Source organism: Leptodactylus fuscus, chromosome 1, assembly GCF_031893055.1.
Source record: "Leptodactylus fuscus isolate aLepFus1 chromosome 1, aLepFus1.hap2, whole genome shotgun sequence".
Classification (NCBI taxonomy): Eukaryota; Metazoa; Chordata; class Amphibia; order Anura; family Leptodactylidae; genus Leptodactylus; species Leptodactylus fuscus.
The window spans coordinates 310,355,582-310,374,718 of NC_134265.1; the positions used below are offsets into that span (position 1 = coordinate 310,355,582).

The following is a 19,137-nucleotide window of genomic DNA, read 5'->3' on the forward strand; positions in this document are numbered from 1 at the left end:
TGCATCTGTGAGATCAATCTATTTTTATTGTAAAGAAGACTGGTCCAATAGATAGCAGGCTATAGCACACATTAATATATATATATATATATATATATATATATATATATATATATATATATATATATATATATATACATATATATAATGTATATCTGCCTTAGTCCAATAGATATTACCTTATATATGGATTTATATTCCTATTTACATCATTGTATTGTAGAATTATAACATCTCGCGTCCAACATTTTGCTACACCTGCGGTCGGCATCCTTTGGTACTCCAGTTGTTGTAGAACTACAACTCCCAGCATGCTACGTTCACTTTTATGGGACCACCTAGAATAGCACACAAGTGTACATGCAGGGAGTTGTAGTTTAACAACAGCTGGAGTACCGCTCCTCTAAGAGGTTATATAGCTGGGACGCAAATAATCTTCAACAGTCATTATATTACTATAGAAAATACGGGAAATTTGCTTCAGCTGTTTAATATATCCAGAAAGATGTCAGATTACGTTACAAGACACATGGACAACTGTCATGGCTTTCCACGGTACCATATATGTTGCTGTAGTTATGACATCCTTTTTAGAAAGCCGAGGGCTGCAGCAGTGTCACTGTCACACATAGAAAGCGAGAGTTATTGTCCAGTGTTACCCAGGGCTTCATCTGAAATCCACAAGGATAGAAAGGATCATCGGCATTCAGTATAATATACAGTGATCCCAATAACAGTGCCAGTCATACATTGTTCCCACCGGTAATGTCAGTTGTATACCCTGCTTGCACATGGAGGATGAATATAAGCATAGGACACTGACATGTATCATCTATGTCTATATCTATGTCAGTGCACAGAAGAGACAATGGTACCGCTTTCTTCTCTACTTCAGAAGGGAGCAAATGTCTTTAGACAACTGTGTCTTTTTGATCTATTAGGACCCAGGACAGTAAGTATTCTGATAGGTGAGGGCTGCGCAGAAAGTATGACGAATCCTAAGCAACCTTCATGGCGTAGCTTTTACACCTCTGAGCTAGCTCTATATCTCTATATCTGATCTCAAAAAGAAACATTTTGAGTAAAGAAAAGTCACAGGAGCAGCCATTCCAAATGCTGTGATAGTGTATGCTGTATCTACAGCATATAATGTCTAATAACGTACTATCATTTTCTTCTTCCTTTAGGAAAATTGATAAATTCAAGACAAATGTTATAAGTCAGCAGGAATTCCGAGCAGCAATTGAGAGCAGGTACTATTATAATAAGAGATGGATATATCAGTTTATTGGATGTTATGTCACATGTATCCACTGACATCCACTATACACAGTGTAATGAATGACTTAAAGGATATTGTCTCTGAAGACATTTACCGTATATGCACAGTATATATCCTAGGTTCACTTATATCAGCTGTGGTAGACACAAAGGGTAGGCGACCCCTGTGTAGGAACAGTAACGGTCTCCGTTCTGCAGGTTTCCGTTTCCTGCACAAAACAGAGGCAGGAGATGGAAACCTGCAGGACTCTTTCAAACCCGTTTTTTTTTTAATTCGGACACAGAGTCGGACATGCAGTACTCTGTGTCCGATTTTAAAAAAATGTTTCGCGGTGGACAGCATAAAACGTTCACCACCGCTCATGGCTGGACCCGGTCTGACAGCTTTCTGACATGCAGAAGACGGAAACCACAGGACGGACTGCCGAACGCTAGTGTGAACCTAAGTGTAAATCAGTAGAAGCAGCAGTAATACTAATACTGTGACTTGGGCATGTTAGATGTCCCTAGACATGCTTCCCCTGCTGTCCCAGTTGTATTCCAGAGGTGTTGGCATCATTTCCTGAGGTGTCATTGTGGACTTGGTGACTCTCCTTAGTCGAATTTGGGTTTCCCCTGAAACAAGCATTTTTTTCTCCATAGACTATAAAGGAATTCGATATTCGAACGAATAGTCAAATATTGAAGTTCTACTCGAATCGAATTTCGAATATTTCACTACTTGCTCATCTGTAATAAACTTCTGTAATAAAAAAAAATGGCCTGGGCGCTTGCGCAGTAGCATGCTGCTTCTACTACGGCTACAGCGCATGCGCCCAGGCCATTTTTTTTTATCAATGTCAGTTCGCGAACACCGGAGGAAGACGGGACCCGAGGAGATCGCAGGAAGAGGAGGCGTGGATGAAGAAGACGGCGCACCCTGAATGCCGGCCCAGCGTTCACATTCGGTAAGTTGATCACATTCTGTTTTAGGGTTTTATTTTAAAATGGGGGGTAGTTTAATATAACATTTACGGTGGCTGAATAGCCTTTTTTAAAGGCTATTCACGCATGTGTGGGGCTATATCAGCATGATTTTGCTGATAGAGCCCCTTTAACTAGAAACAATCTGGTCCTCAGCTGTATAATAAACACCACCTTATATTATAATTAGAGATGAGCGAACACTAAAATGTTCGAGGTTCGAAATTCGATTCGAACAGCCGCTCACTGTTCGAGTGTTCGAATGGGTTTCGAACCCCATTATAGTCTATGGGGAACATAAACTCGTTAAGGGGGAAACCCAAATTCGTGTCTGGAGGGTCACCAAGTCCACTATGACACCCCAGGAAATGATACCAACACCCTGGAATGACACTGGGACAGCAGGGGAAGCATGTCTGGGGGCATAAAAGTCACTTTATTTCATGGAAATCCCTGTCAGTTTGCGATTTTCGCAAGCTAACTTTTCCCCATAGAAATGCATTGGCCAGTGCTGATTGGCCAGAGTACGGAACTCGACCAATCAGCGCTGGCTCTGCTGGAGGAGGCGGAGTCTAAGATCGCTCCACACCAGTCTCCATTCAGGTCCGACCTTAGACTCCGCCTCCTCCGGCAGAGCCAGCGCTGATTGGCCGAAGGCTGGCCAATGCATTCCTATGCGAATGCAGAGACTTAGCAGTGCTGAGTCAGTTTTGCTCAACTACACATCTGATGCACACTCGGCACTGCTACATCAGATGTAGCAATCTGATGTAGCAGAGCCGAGGGTGCACTAGAACCCCTGTGCAAACTCAGTTCACGCTAATAGAATGCATTGGCCAGCGCTGATTGGCCAATGCATTCTATTAGCCCGATGAAGTAGAGCTGAATGTGTGTGTTAAGCACACACATTCAGCACTGCTTCATCACGCCAATACAATGCATTAGCCAGTGCTGATTGGCCAGAGTACGGAATTCGGCCAATCAGCGCTGGCTCTGCTGGAGGAGGCGGAGTCTAAGGTCGGACCTGAATGGAGACTGGTGTGGAGCGATCTTAGACTCCGCCTCCTCCAGCAGAGCCAGCGCTGATTGGCCGAATTCCGTACTCTGGCCAATCAGCGCTGGCCAATGCATTCTATTAGCCCGATGAAGTAGAGCTGAATGTGTGTGCTAAGCACACACATTCAGCACTGCTTCATCACGCCAATACAATGCATTAGCCAGTGCTGATTGGCCAGAGTACGTAATTCGGCCAATCAGCGCTGGCTCTGCTGGAGGAGGTGGAGTCTAAGGTCGGACCTGAATGGAGACTGGTGTGGAGCGATCTTAGACTCCGCCTCCTCCAGCAGAGCCAGCGCTGATTGGCCGAATTCCGTACTCTGGCCAATCAGCGCTGGCCAATGCATTCTATTAGCCCGATGAAGTAGAGCTGAATGTGTGTGCTAAGCACACACATTCAGCACTGCTTCATCACGCCAATACAATGCATTAGCCAGTGCTGATTGGCCAGAGTACGGAATTCGGCCAATCAGCGCTGGCTCTGCTGGAGGAGGCGGAGTCTAAGGTCGGACCTGAATGGAGACTGGTGTGGAGCGATCTTAGACTCCGCCTCCTCCAGCAGAGCCAGCGCTGATTGGCCGAATTCCGTACTCTGGCCAATCAGCACTGGCTAATGCATTGTATTGGCGTGATGAAGCAGTGCTGAATGTGTGTGCTTAGCACACACATTCAGCTCTACTTCATCGGGCTAATAGAATGCATTGGCCAATCAGCGCTGGCCAATGCATTCTATTAGCTTGATGAAGCAGAGTGTGCACAAGGGTTCAAGCGCACCCTCGGCTCTGATGTAGCAGAGCCGAGGGTGCACAAGGTGTAGTTGAGCTAAACACACACATTCAGCACTGCTTCATCACGCCAACAGAATGCATTGGCCAGCACTGATTGGCCAGAGTACGGAATTCGGCCAATCAGCGCTGGCCAATGCATCCCTATGGGAAAAAGTTTATCTCACAAAAATCACAATTACACACCCGATAGAGCCCCAAAAAGTTATTTTTAATAACATTCCCCCCTAAATAAAGGTTATCCCTAGCTATCCCTGCCTGTACAGCTATCCCTGTCTCATAGTCACAAAGTTCACATTCTCATATGACCCGGATTTGAAATCCACTATTCGTCTAAAATGGAGGTCACCTGATTTCGGCAGCCAATGACTTTTTCCAATTTTTTTCAATGCCCCGGTGTCGTAGTTCCTGTCCCACCTCCCCTGCGCTGTTGTTGGTGCAAAAAAGGCGCCAGGGCAGGTGGGAGGGGAATCGAATTTTGGCGCACTTTACCACGCGGTGTTCGATTCGATTCGAACATGGCGAACACCCTGATATCCGATCGAACATGTGTTCAATAGAACACTGTTCGCTCATCTCTAATTATAATGTATTTTAGTATTGGTGTATTTTAGACCTCAAAATATCTGTGATAATATTTTAATTAAAAAACCTATTTAAGCTCATAGATATGCAAACAAATGTTAAACCTTCACCCAGTGAAATATAAGTATTGCTTAGGGCTGAAAGAGGGACAGAATCTGCAGCATGTATTCTAAGCCTCGTCCATGCCCACTTTGGCTCAGCTCATTCCCACCCATCTCCCTTTATTTACCCACATAACATAATCTCCTTTTAGTGGCCCTGACACTGTATCTGGCTCCTTGTTGTCCTCAGGCAGCATAATACCCCCTTAATATGGTGTCCAAAGTATAATGGCCCCATTACTATGGCCCCTACAGTATAATACTCCCTTAATATGGTGTCCAAAGTATAATGGCCCCATTACTATGGCCCCTACAGTATAATGCACCCTTAATATGACCCCCATAGTAATAATTATCATTACTTCTTAGTATGGGTCTCACTATATAATGCCTCCCTCTAGTATAATGTCTCCCACAGTATAATGATTCCCTTGATATGGCTTTCCACAATTTAACGTGATTAATATGACCCCAATAGTAATATTGTCCCTCTTAAGGTGGCCCCACAGTATAGTGCCCCTCTTAATATGGTCCTCATAGTATAATACCTCTCTTTATATGGCCTCTGCAGTTTAATTATACCCTTAATATGGCCCCAGAGTAATAATTCCTCTTTTAATACAGCCCCAGAGTAATAATCCCTCTCTTAATATAGTCTCCATAATATAATGCTGCTCTTAATTTGGGTCCCACAATGTAACGCCCCCCTTTATATGGCCTCACAGTTTTGCTCCTCTCAATATCATTATGATAATGGCCCCATCAATATAACCCCCACAGTATAATGTCTCCCACAGTATAATGATCCCCTTGTAATGCAATTAATATGACCCCAATAGTAATATTGCCCCTCTTAAGGTGGCCCCACAGTATAATGCTGCTCTTAATTTGGGTCCCAAAATGTAACGCCCCCCTTTATATGGCCTCACAGTTTTGCCCCCTCAATATCATTATGATAATGGCCCCATCAATATAACCCCCACAGTATAATGTCTCCACAATATAATTGTCCACTTGATATGGCTCCACAGTATAATGGCCACTTTACTATGACTCCCATAGTATTCTGTCACCCACAACATAATGGCCCCTTTATAGCCCCCACAGTATGTATCACTGTACATATGTTGACCTCTCCTGGTTCATACATGCTGTAATACACAAAAGAATAAAATTAAGCGATAAAACTAAATAAAACTAGTAATTACTTTACTCTGTCCCCTTGTAGTCCACTCCTTTATTATTGGTAGCTTCAACTCATCTGTATCCTCCCATCACCCAGGAAAGTGGGACAGCACCTGGAATCCAGAACTGTCCCGATAAGTCTAGGACAGTTGGGAGGTATTTTTTAATGCAATTCAAAGAAAAAAAAGTCCGAGATTGTTTCAATAATTTTTATTAATAATTTTTATTAAGGGATTATCCAAATTTTCAATACAACAATCATACATTAACGAACAAGCAGAAATTGAATGACATTAATTCTCAAATAAATAGATAATAGGGGGGAAACATAGGACAAGACAAGAGACAAAAAGGAAAGGAAAAAAACAAAGGAAGGTCACAGTGAATTAAAGCACCTTAGGAAAATACAAAAGTACAGTATGAGATTTCTCTCCAAACTCTCCAAATATTATTGTATTTGGCAAAGGAGAAATTTCCCAATGCTATTGTTTGTTCATAGGTATGAGTAGTGTCAATAAGAGTTAAGAGTTCCCGAACAGAAGGAGCAGAAGGTTGTTTCCAACTCCTAACAATTACTAATTTTGCAATAACTAAAATCTTACATATTAATTTTCGATTTGGAGATGGAATCGAACTCAGTTCTAAATGAAGAAGAGCTGTCTGTGGAGTTTGAGGCACAGAACCTTCCGTTAATTTATCCAAAATATCAAAAACCTATCAAAAAGTCAGTGATTGAATATTTTCTTGAATTCATCTCTAGACTGGTGCTTTGAACTGTTTGGAATTTTATTTTATTTTCATCGTTTCCATTTACCAGAAATGAGACTATCAGCAATTGAAGTTTCTGGATACAAGTGTTTATCAAAAAAAATATAATGCCATGAATTACCTGGAGGACACATCAATTTATATATTCATGTAACTTTAACTCAGCTCTTCTAGTGATGATACAGGTGATTATTCTATCTATCTATCTATCTATCTATCTATCTATCTATCTATCTATCTATCTCATATCTATCTATCTATCTATCTATCTATCTCATATCTATCTATCTATCTATCTATCTCATACCTATCTATCTATCTATCTATCTATCTATCTATCTACAGTCCTATGAAAAAGTTTGGGCACCCCTATTAATCTTAATCATTTTTAGTTCTAAATATTTTGGTGTTTGCAGCAGCCATTTCAGTTTGATATATCTAATAACTGATGGACACAGTAATATTTCAGGATTGAAATGAGGTTTATTGTACTAACAGAAAATGTGCAATATGCATTAAACCAAAATTTGACCAGTGCAAAAGTATGGGCACCTCAACAGAAAAGTGACATTAATATTTAGTAGATCCTCCTTTTGCAAAGATAACAGCCTCTAGTCGCTTCCAGTAGCTTTTAATCAGTTCCTGGATCCTGGATGAAGGGATTTTGGACCATTCCTCTTTACAAAACAATTCAAGTTCAGTTAAGTTAGATGGTCGCCGAGCATGGACAGCCCGCTTCATATCATCCCACAGATGTTCAATGATATTCAGGTCTGGGGACTGGGATGGCCATTCCAGAACATTGTAATTGTTCCTCTGCATGAATGCCTGAGTTGATTTGGAGCGGTGTTTTGGATCATTGTCTTGCTGAAATATCTATCCCCGGCGTAACTTCAACTTCGTCACTGATTCTTGAACATTATTCTCAAGAATCTGCTGATACTGAGTGGAATCCATGCGGCCCTCAACTTTAACAAGATTCCCAGTGCCGGCATTGGCCACACAGCCCCAAAGCATGATCGAACTTCCACCAAATTTTACAGTGGGTAGCAAGTGTTTTTCTTGAATGCTGTTTTTTTTTGGACGCCATGCATAACGCCTTTTTGTATGACCAAACAACTCAATCTTTGTTTCAACAGTCCACAGGCTTGTGCAAATGTTCTTTTACATACCTAAGGGGGCTCTGTTTGTGGCGTGGTTGCAGAAACAGCTTCTTTCTCATCAATCTCCCATACAGCTTCTCCTTGTGCAAAGTGTGCTGTATTGTTGACCGATGCACAGTGACACCATCTGCAGCAAGATGATGCTGCAGCTCTTTGGAGGTGGTCTGTGGATTGTCCTTGACTGTTCTCACTATTCTTCTTCTCTACCTTTCTGATATTTTTCTTGGCCTGCCACTTCTGGGCTTAACAAGAACTGTCCCTGTGGTCTTCCATTTCCTTACTATGTTCCTCACAGTGGAAACTGACAGGTTAAATCTCTGAGACAACTTTTTGTATTCTGCCCATGAACAACTATGTTGAACAATCTTTGTTTTCAGATCATTTGAAGCGGGCTGTCCATGTTCGGCGACCATCAAACTTAACTGAACTTGTATTGTTTTGTAAAGAGGAATGGTCCAAAATACCTTCATCCAGGATCCAGGAACTGATTAAAAGCTACAGGAAGCGACTAGAGGCTGTTATCTCTGCAAAAGGAGGATCTACTAAATATTAATGTCACTTTTCTGTTGAGGTGCCCATACTTTTGCACCGGTCAAATTTTGGTTTAATGCATATTGCACATTTTCTGTTAGTACAATAAACCTCATTTCAATCCTTAAATATTACTGTGTCCATCAGTTATTAGATATATCAAACTGAAATGGCTGCTGCAAGCACCAAAATATTTAGAACTAAAAATGATTAAAATTAATAGGGGTGCCCAAACTTTTTCATAGGACTCTATCTATCTATCTATCTATCTATCTATCTATCTATGTATCTATCTCCTATCTATCTATCTATCTATCTATCTATCTCATATCTATCTATCTATCTATCTATCTCCTATCTATCTATCTATCTATCTATCTATCTATCTATCTATCTATCTCCTATCTATCTATCTATCTATCTATCTATCTATCTGCTATCTATCTATCTATCTATCTATCTCCTATCTATCTATCTATCTATCTATCTATCTATCTATCTATCTCCTATCTATCTATCTATCTATCTATCTATCTATCTATCTATCTAACTATCTATGTCCTATCTATCTATCTATCTATCTATCTATCTGCTATCTATCTATCTATCTATCTATCTATCTATCTGTCTCATATCTATGTATCTATTTATCTCATATCTATCTATCTATCTATCTATCTATCTATCTATCTATCTATCTATCTATCTATCTATCAATCATCATACCTACATATGTGACTTTGCATTTGTTGAACACATCTGTGTTAGGACTATATACACTTCTTACAGATATGGCTTACATTCTCTAAAACAATGAATGGTTTTCGGGCAGCTATGATATTAGTTGAAGTCAATGCTTGATATTTCAGAGTATTTGCACCCCCTCCTTCATCATCTTCCCCTGCTGCTCCTGTGCCTTCCTCTACACTGCCTCACAACCTCTGTCGCCTTGATTCCCACTATTGTCTCCTAATCCCATCATTGTCTCAATGTTCCATCACTGTCTCCCATTCAGCCCTCATACATAACAGCCATTGTTGGAGTGTGGACGACTGACATAAAAATGAAAGTTTTATAGGGATGCTGTGGTCATTCATAGTAAAGCCTGTTGTATGTTAAGCACATGTCTGACTAGTTTCCTAGTTCAGCTGCCCCAATGCCACCAGTACACAGGGACACCTTGAATATGCATAGATAAAAGAAATAAATAGCTGTGGGAGAATGCTATGGTTCCCAAGTGGCTCAACCATTCAGTAACCTAAATTGTATTTTTCTTGGGAATATTGGTATTTTTTTTAGTGTTTGATATTTTTAGTATTTTCTCATTGGTTTACTAATCTTTTAGTTTTTTCATGATCATTAATAGAAATCTCTTATGACAATGTATTTCACATTCATTTCCTATTTATTATTCTATTTCATATTTATTTTACAGGCTCTTTGCATAGAATCAAAATTATATTGTGTTGTAGACATACGACAAAATCTTCACTCCCTACAGAATGATCGGGATAAACTTGCCAAATGGCCATCCAAATAGCACATGAGGTTAATGTTGATAAGTATAAAGGTTTTAGGAAAAAACAAAAATTACACATGCCAGTTTTATGGAGAAAGATTTGGGAATATTTGTGGACAATGAACTAATTTATAGTATGTACCGTATTTTCCGGACTATAAGGCGCACATAAAAACCTACGATTTCCTCAGAAATCGTAAGTGCGGCTTATAGTCCGGTGCGCCTTATATATGGATGGAAGCGGCGGCAAAGTCTGCGTGCCGCTTCCATACATACATAAAAGGCACCGTAAGGGTGCATTCACACTACGGAACGCCGGCGTGTATCACAGCCGTACACGCCGGCGTTACAGCAGGGCTGCCGGACACTTCCCATTCATTTCTATGGGAGCCGGCATGCGAGCGCTCCCCATAGAAATGAATGGACAGACACTTCCCATTCATTTCTATGGGAGCCGGCATGCGAGCGCTCCCCATAGAAATGAATGGACAGACACTTCCCATTCTTTTCTATGGGAGCCGGCATGCGAGCGCTCCCCATAGAAATGAATGGACAGACACTTCCCATTCATTTCTATGGGAGCCGGCATGCGAGCACTCCCCATAGAAATGAATGGAAAAAAGCAGTCCATTCATTTCTATGGGGAGCGCTCGCATGCCGGCTCCCATAGAAATGAATGGGAAGTGTCCGGCAGCCCTGCTGTCACGCCGGCCTGAAACAGAACGTGAAACTTACCGAGCGGTGCAGGGCGGGCGGGCATTCAGGCCTCCTCTTCCTCCGATGTCCTGACCACTTCCTCCGGCGCTCGCGAACTAATGGCCTGGGCGCATGCGCAATATCATAATGCTTCTACTACTGTGCATGCGCCCAGGCCATTATCAGTTAGCAAGCGGCAGAGGAGGAGGATGGAACATCGGAGGAAGAGGAGGCCTGAATGCCCGCCCACCCTGCACCGCTCGGTAAGTTTCACATTCTGTTTCAGGCTTTTTTTTTAAAACGGGGGGGGGGGGGGGGGTAGTTTAATCTAACCTTTACGGTTGGGCTCTATCAGCATGATTTTGCTGATAGAGCCCCTCCTCGCCTGCCGAGCGCTTCCATTAGAAGCGGCTGGCACGCGGGGGGTTAAGCGGCCGCTGGCAAAGTCTGCATGCCGCCGCTTTCAATAACATATAATGAGCACCGGACTGCGGCTTATAGTCCGGTGCGCCTTATATATGAACCGAGACGGACTATAAGGCGCTCATGGGCAATGCGGCTTATAGTCCAGTGCGCCTTATAGTCCGTAAAATACGGTAATGCCAGTCAGCTGCATCTAAAGCCAACAAGATATTGTCCTGTATTAGGAAAGGCAGATTTTCTAGATAATAAAGTACTATTTTACCCCTCTATACAGCACTGGTGCGATCACATCTTGAGTATGCCATCTAGTTTTGGGCACCAGCTATTAAAGGGATTCTACCATTAAAAACTTTTTTCTTTCTCGTTGACACGTCAGAATAGCCTTAAGAAAGGCTATTCTTCTCCTACATTTAGATGTCTTCCTTGCCCCACCGCTTGGTTAAAAATCCGTTTTCTGGCGGGATGCAAATGAGTTCTCTCGCAGCACTGGGGGCGGGCCTCAGCGCTTCCATCCAGTTCTCTGATCTTTTTTTAAAGTGATTCTACCATTTAAACTTTTTTTTTTGTAGTTGACATAACATAATAGCCTTAAGAAAGGTTATTCTTTAAAATCCATTTTCTGTCAGTATGCAAATGAGTTATCTCGCAGCACTAGGAGCGGGCCCCAGCCCTCAAACAGCACTGGGGGTGTCCAGCACCGCCTCCATCTTCTTCAGTAATGGCCTCTTCATCTTCTTCTTCCGGCACTGGGGGTCACACATGTACGGCTGCGCAGTCGGCTCTGCCATCGGGCCGCAGGCAGAGCCGAGTGCACATACCAGAGGCCATGTTTTTTGTGTCCGCTTACGCCAGTATGCACAGTACCCTCCTGTAGTTCTATGGAGGACAGAGCGTATTGCACATGCTCGCGTAAGCGGCCACAAAAAAATGGCCGCCAGAATGTGCACTCAGACGCCCCAGTGCTGTTTGAGTGCTGGGGCCCACTCCCAGTGCTGTGAGAGAACTCATTTGCATACTGACGGAAAACGAATTTTTAACCGAATGGCGGGGCGAAGAAGACATCTAAAGGTAGAAGAATAGCCTTTCTTAAGGCTATTCCATCGTGTCAACTAGAAAAAAAAAGTTTAAATGGTAGAAAGTCTTTAAAAAAAGATCAGAGAACCAGATGGAATTCAGAGAAGGGCGACCAAATTATTATGTGGTATGGAAGACCTCATGTATGAAGATCGTCTGTCAAACTAAATTTATTTGTTCTGGAGAAGAGAAAACTAGGGGGGGGATACAACACCTATATTTAACTGTGTGAATAGTCCTATGTGACTGTGATAATTTATCCCATAAATGGAATAAGGGAACTGAATCGATTGAAGGAACTGTAATTTTGTTGCAGAGTTTGCATTACTTTTCTGTCCATATTTTACAAATATGGGACACGCAACCATAGGATTTGGTGATGGCAGAGAGTGTGGTGAGTCTGAAAAAAGGTCTAGGTATCTTCCTTGTAAACTACCATATACATATCTACTGGTAAAAATTTAGTATGAAGATGCAGGAATCTTCCCGGTTGTTAGCAAGGATCACAGATTTTCCATGTAATGGTATTTTGACCTATGCCATTAACAGAGTGGTTGAACTTGGTTAGATTGCAAAAAAATGCAACAAAAATTTCTAACGTGAATTTATCTTAAATGTTACTGAAATTTCCACTATATTTGTAGATCATGAGGAGTTTCATATTCCTCAGTCTTTTCTTAGCAGACAGGTCAGTAGAATACTTTTATACAGAATACCTTTGTGTCAATGAACTCCCAACAGTTCTACAAAGCAAACTGTAAAAATGACTCTAGTATAAAAAACATAACGTTACATAATATATGCTATTACTTTACTATGGGTTCCTTTACTTATCTATGACTATGGAATAATCTAAACATTTGTCTATATGTATGTGAACCTTTTAATTTCCAGTTCTTGACGCGTCCACCATAGCCGTGAGATCTTATCTGTTTATAAGTGTAGTATTATATTAAATGACTTCATGAAAAATTCATTGCAATGCCGACCAATCATGGCTGGGCGCCTGAGCAGATGTCCTTCATACTCATCGTCTGCGTTCTTAATATCTTCATGTTGGAGAAATGTGGATTTGTGATGCAAAATATTACTCGTCTTCATTTCATACGCCTCTAGAGGTTAATGCATCTAACCTTTCAAGAGCTGTGTGCGGCGATATAATTGCATTAAGTATATTACCATATTTTATTGTGAAGGGCTATATGTACAATATAGGGACAGAAAGAATTGCCTTTTATATGCTAATGGCCTGTGATATACATAACTTTACAGGACATTTAAGTAAGTGGCCTGTTTAGTCCTGAGAAAGACATTTGTGTCTAAAGCCATGACAGGGAATCTTTCTGTATTTTTACAAAGGTCTATTTTATTTACATAAATCTGTCAAAGTGATGAACAGTCTGCAAGTTGAGCTGAATGGTTACTTTTGGCATAGTGTTCTTTACCCTTGCGACAAGTAAAGGAACTTCCCGCTATTCCCATCCCCTCTGCAACCTTCTTCCATCAGAAGTCAGCTGGCCATTATCAGCCTCTCCATATCATGAATGAAGCTTGTTCATCATTATTTTCTTAAATCATCCTGATTTATTCCTGTGTTTTAGGGATTATGCCCAAATTGTGCTCCAGGGATGAAAACACTTATTTGCCATTGAATACATACAACCACTTTTGGAATATGCAATGTATGCAAGGTTTCTTTAGGGCTTTTTACAATATGCTTTCCAAATTCACTTCTTTTTCTCATGAAAAGCAATGTTTTTGTACATTTCCTTTCATGCCAACCGGGGCGACTGAAAAGCCTTTTGAAGTGCTAGCTTGTTTAAGCAATACCACTGTTTTAGCCTAATGAATACAGCCTTACAGAGAGGACAATCCGACATGGCTCTGTATGCTGGTATCTCATCCAGCCAAGCTCTCCGGCAGGGTTTTGGGTCTGAAATTCTTTCACTGCTGAAAAACCTGATTAACCTCTGATATTCACGTGTGTGCTCTGGCTGGCGAGGGGCAACGAGGTGACAAAGAGTTAATGGCAACCATATGCTTGGATTATTGAGGGGGCCTGCAAGCCAAACCAGCCCTGTGATTGACTGGCACTAACTTCTGTTTCAGGTTCGATGTGGAGATTACTGATGAAGACTTTGAGCAGCTACTTGACAGAATCCCCCTTGACGAAGATGGGAATGTCAGATACCCCCACTTCATGGCAATGTTCGATTCTCGGTAATTAATGTCTTCTGTTCATCTATTCTTTGTAGGCACTTTGTGCTTAGAATACACTGGCTACAAGCATTGCTATAGACAATACTTCATTTACTGCCATTCTAGAGGCGTATACAGTAGCACTGTCACAGACTGCACAAGTACGGGGTTTAATTCCTAGAACTACAATACTATAAGGAAACATGGGATTATTAGATATGGGAAATAATCCCATATCTACTCCAAAATACTCATTTATTGCATACAAGAGTGAACACGAATATCAAGGAGCGCAAAACACTAATATTACATTACATCACTAACTCCAATGGATATATCATTACGTCCTAAGGCTGGGTTCACATCGGCGCCTTCTCTCTGACATAAAAATGGAAATAAACCCTTGATAATCTAGGTTTGCTGGTATATAGTGTTGACTGGTACGCTGAAGTGGGATTCATGCATAGGTGTGCCATATTAACTTTCTGGAATGCTCTGGAGTTGTGCTCACAGACCTACCATGGGAGTCAATAGCAGGTTTAAGGTCAGTAAATAGGAATCTGTTATAGTAAAGAGATACTAGGAATACAATATCATGAGGCTTCAGTCAACCAAAATGCATAGAAAAGTCTCACTTTAAATTTTGCCCTTTGTTTCACCTCTCTATGAATTACACGTAACATGAAACTTTGTGCTAGACGGGACTGAAATGAGCAATAGTATTGATAAGGTCATAGTCGCGTTTATGACTAATTGACCAATAATTTCGGGTAACTGTCGTCGTCCTAATTAATTAGACTGAGTGCCAGGCGGTAAAGAAATTACACCACTCTGTGTATTCGTATTCCTTCTTCTCTCAGCTCAAGAATGTGTGCTGATGCACTTTTTATTGAGACCATGGGGTTAAATAGTAGCAGAGAATAGAAGAGAGATAGCAACAACGTAAGTTTTCATATTCATTCCTGATTGGTATGGTACATCTCAATCAAACAGAAAGAGTTTAAGCAGTGCCATATATAGCCAGCTACTCCCGATCCTGCGTGGTAACCTTGGGGAGCTGTCTTGTGGCAGCAAGCCAAGCATTTGTTTTTCTTGCACTCGACATGGATGCATGCGCCATCTTATCCTATAACATTACACCAGTTTCAATCATAAGCAACTATATCTAGCATTCATCTTTTAAGGATAACAATGTTTTTTCATACATTACATAATTATAAACTTCACAGTATCTGACAACTTTTTAAGGTACATCAGATGATGCTTTACAAGGATTTATAGTAACTTCCATTTACATCAAGTCACGTTCTATGTTCTTAATAAACAGACCTGTCAGCTCCCCTATTCACTAAATACTTTAACTATACAGTAGGGCCTAGAAGCAGTAACTTCTGGGGCATGTACTGTGTCACAATACTGGCAGGTAAAACCAGCAAGTGGACGTGGATTCAGTACCTTCAGGGAAACTAGACTGACTCAAAAATGGAACAATAGAAGCAGAGACTTGTGAGGGAAGATAATGGCTGTAAACATAAGAGCATAAGGTAGACACACCGAGCATACACTATAATGAGAATCCTACTGCTACAACCAGGAGGACCAAAACCAGGAGTCCAAATGACATTTTTATACTGATGACTTATCAGTATGTGATCAGTTGGAGTCTGACACTCGGTCCCCTCACAGATCATCTATTCTAGCAGCTTCTGGATTGCTGGAAAACCACTTTAAGGTTGCGCTAACCAATAAGTTAAGCCTCTCCAAATAAGGCTGAGAGCTCCCATTAGTCTGGCATAGGGATAAGTGTTACCAACACTCAGTTCTATGCTGTAAGATGGATGATTTTTCCAGTAACTTTTCCCAGTTCCTCCACATTCAATAAAAAAAGTTAAAATGAAAAAAAGAGGCATAGTGCTTGAAAGCCTTAAAGGGAATCTCTTACCTGAACTCAGCATATCAACTCAGTTCTGTACACACATAGCCACGCATATGCACATTGGTGTATCCGTGATATAAGATATTGCTATTTTTCTTAATATGCACATAAGCTCTTTGGAGCATTAAAGGCATTGCTATTGCTCCAAAGAGGGAGGTAATGCTAAGGGCTGCAGTTATTTATACCCGCTTAGCTATTACAAAGAGAATCTTATGTTTGAGTGAAAATGGGCCCCTTTTTTGTTAGGCCTTATAACCGTTATTGTGCCTGCTCCCCTGGTAGTTTAAGGGCAGGGGAATAACAAGTAGCCATGGGGCCCCACAGCAAAACTCGTAATATAACCTCACTCTACCTTGACTACCTTAAAGGGATCCTATCATTCACACACAATTTTTTCTAGGCACCACGTTGGAATAGCCTTAAGAAAGGCTATTCTTCTACCTTTTGTCATCTTCTCCGCGCCGCCATTCACCTACAATGCCGGTTTCTCTCGGTATGCAAATTAGCTCTCTCGCAGCACTGGGGGCGGGCCCTAGTGCTCAAACAACACTGGGGCATCCCCAATGCTGCGAGAGAACTCTCTCCAGCGCCGCCTCCATCTTCGTCAGCAGCGTCCTATTCATCCTCTTCTTCCAGCGGTGGCTTGTAACCTCTAGGCCTCAGGCCTTGGGCAGAAAAGACTGTGCATGCCTACAGGCCACGAGAAAATGGCCGCTTACAATACTGTGCAAGCGGCCATTTTCTCATGGCCTGTGGGCATGCGTAGTTTGCTCTGCCCAAGGCCCGAGGCCTAGAAGTTACAAGCCACCACCGGAAGAAGAGGATGAAGAGGACGCTGCTGATGAAGATGGAGGCGGCACTGGAGAGAGTTCTCTCGCAGCATTGGGGACGCCCTCAGTGCTGTTTGAGCACTGGGGCCCGCCTTCAGTGCTGCGAGAGAGCTAATTTGCATACCAAAAGAAACCGGGATTGTAGGCGAACGGTGGTGTGGAGAAGACGACGAAAGGTAGGAGAAGAATAGCCTTTCTTAAGACTATTCCAACGTGGTACCTAGAAAAAATTGTGTGTAGGTCTCCTTTACATACTGTAATATCACAGTGCATGGATAATGTACACAGTGATATCACAGTGCATGGATAAGATACACAGTGATGTCACAGTACAGGTCTAATACACACAGTGATGTCACAGTACAGGGATAATACACACAGTGATGTCACAGTACAGGGATAATATACACAGTGATGTCACAGTACAGGGATAATACACACAGTGATGTCACAGTACAGGGATAATATACACAGTGATGTCACAGTACAGGGATAATATACACAGTGATGTCACAGTACAGGGATAATACACACAGTGATGTCACAGTACAGGGATAATACACACAGTGATGTCACAGTACAGGGATAATGTACACAGTGATGTCACAGTACAGGGATAATGTACACAGTGATGTCACAGTACAGGGATAATATACACAGTGATGTCACAGTACAGGGATAATACACACAGTGATGTCACAGTACAGGGATAATACATACAGTGATGTCACAGTACAGGGATAATACACACAGTGATGTCACAGTGCAGGGCTAATGCACACAGTGATGTCACAGTATAATCATGATGCACACAGTGAAGTCAAAGTACATGGATAGTATACACATTGATGTCATGGTTTAGAGATAATGCACACACAAAAAAATCATTGTGTACATAGTGACATCACAGCATATGAAGAAATTAATTATAATCAGTCTTATGCAATCTATGGTGTCCCAGTAAAGTAATGCAGGTACATTCAGTTTTCCACATCTCCTTCCATCATCCATAGTTATCACTAATTGCACTGCAAGTCTCAGTCCATGGTTATGTGATATATAGTCCTTGGTCATGTGACATACAGTCCTTGGTCATATAATGAACATACAGGTGCTCAGCTCATTATAGTCATAACCCAGTAATTACACATCTGCTTGGTAATGAGGTGTAAACCCGTGTGTGCATCACATGACCATGGACTGTCTGTATATCACATGACCATGGACTGATGGTCTGACTCACGGTACTCCTACCAATCAGTTGTTTCATTGAACACTAATGTCTCTTCATTATTTATATAAAGTTTTACACTGGATTACACTGTGCACATTGCACTTTGGATTCGGCGTGTATGGCAGCTTTGTCTCATTTCAAGTGAAACCACAGTTATTACTAACACTAGTGTGTGCAGTAAGACGTAGTATCCTGAGAAAACCAGTCTCAGCACCCATATTAATCACAGAGATGGCATATAATCCTGTCATTAAATGGCATGGTCACGTTCAAAATGTATGACTACAACTGACAACAGAAGCCATCGTGATCAGGTTTTTTGTTAGCATTAAAGTAAATAGGTGACAAAAAAAAGCTGAAAACAAGTGTTAAATTTGTCACCAGTTCTGCAACCATTTTAATTCTACAGAAAAATAACATAGCTAAAATATAGATATAAGCCAAGCCTTATGTATATGAAAATACTATATACACAAACTAAATAGCCATATTACATATTTCTTCAAATATTTAGACCAGACATTTCTGATATAACATTTCCATCAGCTTTGGGATTGGGATGTTTGAAAATGAGATTTGGTTTTGCAAAAAAAGTCTAAAAAATGTATTTATCATCATCTGTAATAAATATAAATAATATTTGATTTGCAAACAGTAGGACAACATTTACCTGTTTAGAGCAAAAACAGCCCAAAGCATTGCATTTATTGTATTTAAATTGCAGCTTATACTAAAATGAATGAAAAAACATGAAAAACTTATATTGTCTGTATTTTTCATTTTTATTGAACTTATTGCCAAGGCAAGC

At 41.2% G+C, this 19,137-nt stretch overlaps 1 protein-coding gene across 1 annotated transcript in view; it reads left to right on the plus strand.

Annotated features, from left to right (window-relative positions):
* Positions 1-19,137, plus strand: part of LOC142218153 (EF-hand calcium-binding domain-containing protein 6-like) — a 51,710-nt gene that overhangs the window by 1,766 nt on the left and 30,807 nt on the right. The window contains exons 4-5 of the mRNA XM_075286708.1: positions 1,188-1,253; positions 14,240-14,350. Of these exons, the coding sequence (XP_075142809.1) occupies positions 1,188-1,253; positions 14,240-14,350 (177 nt within the window). The remainder of the gene's footprint in view (positions 1-1,187; positions 1,254-14,239; positions 14,351-19,137) is intronic.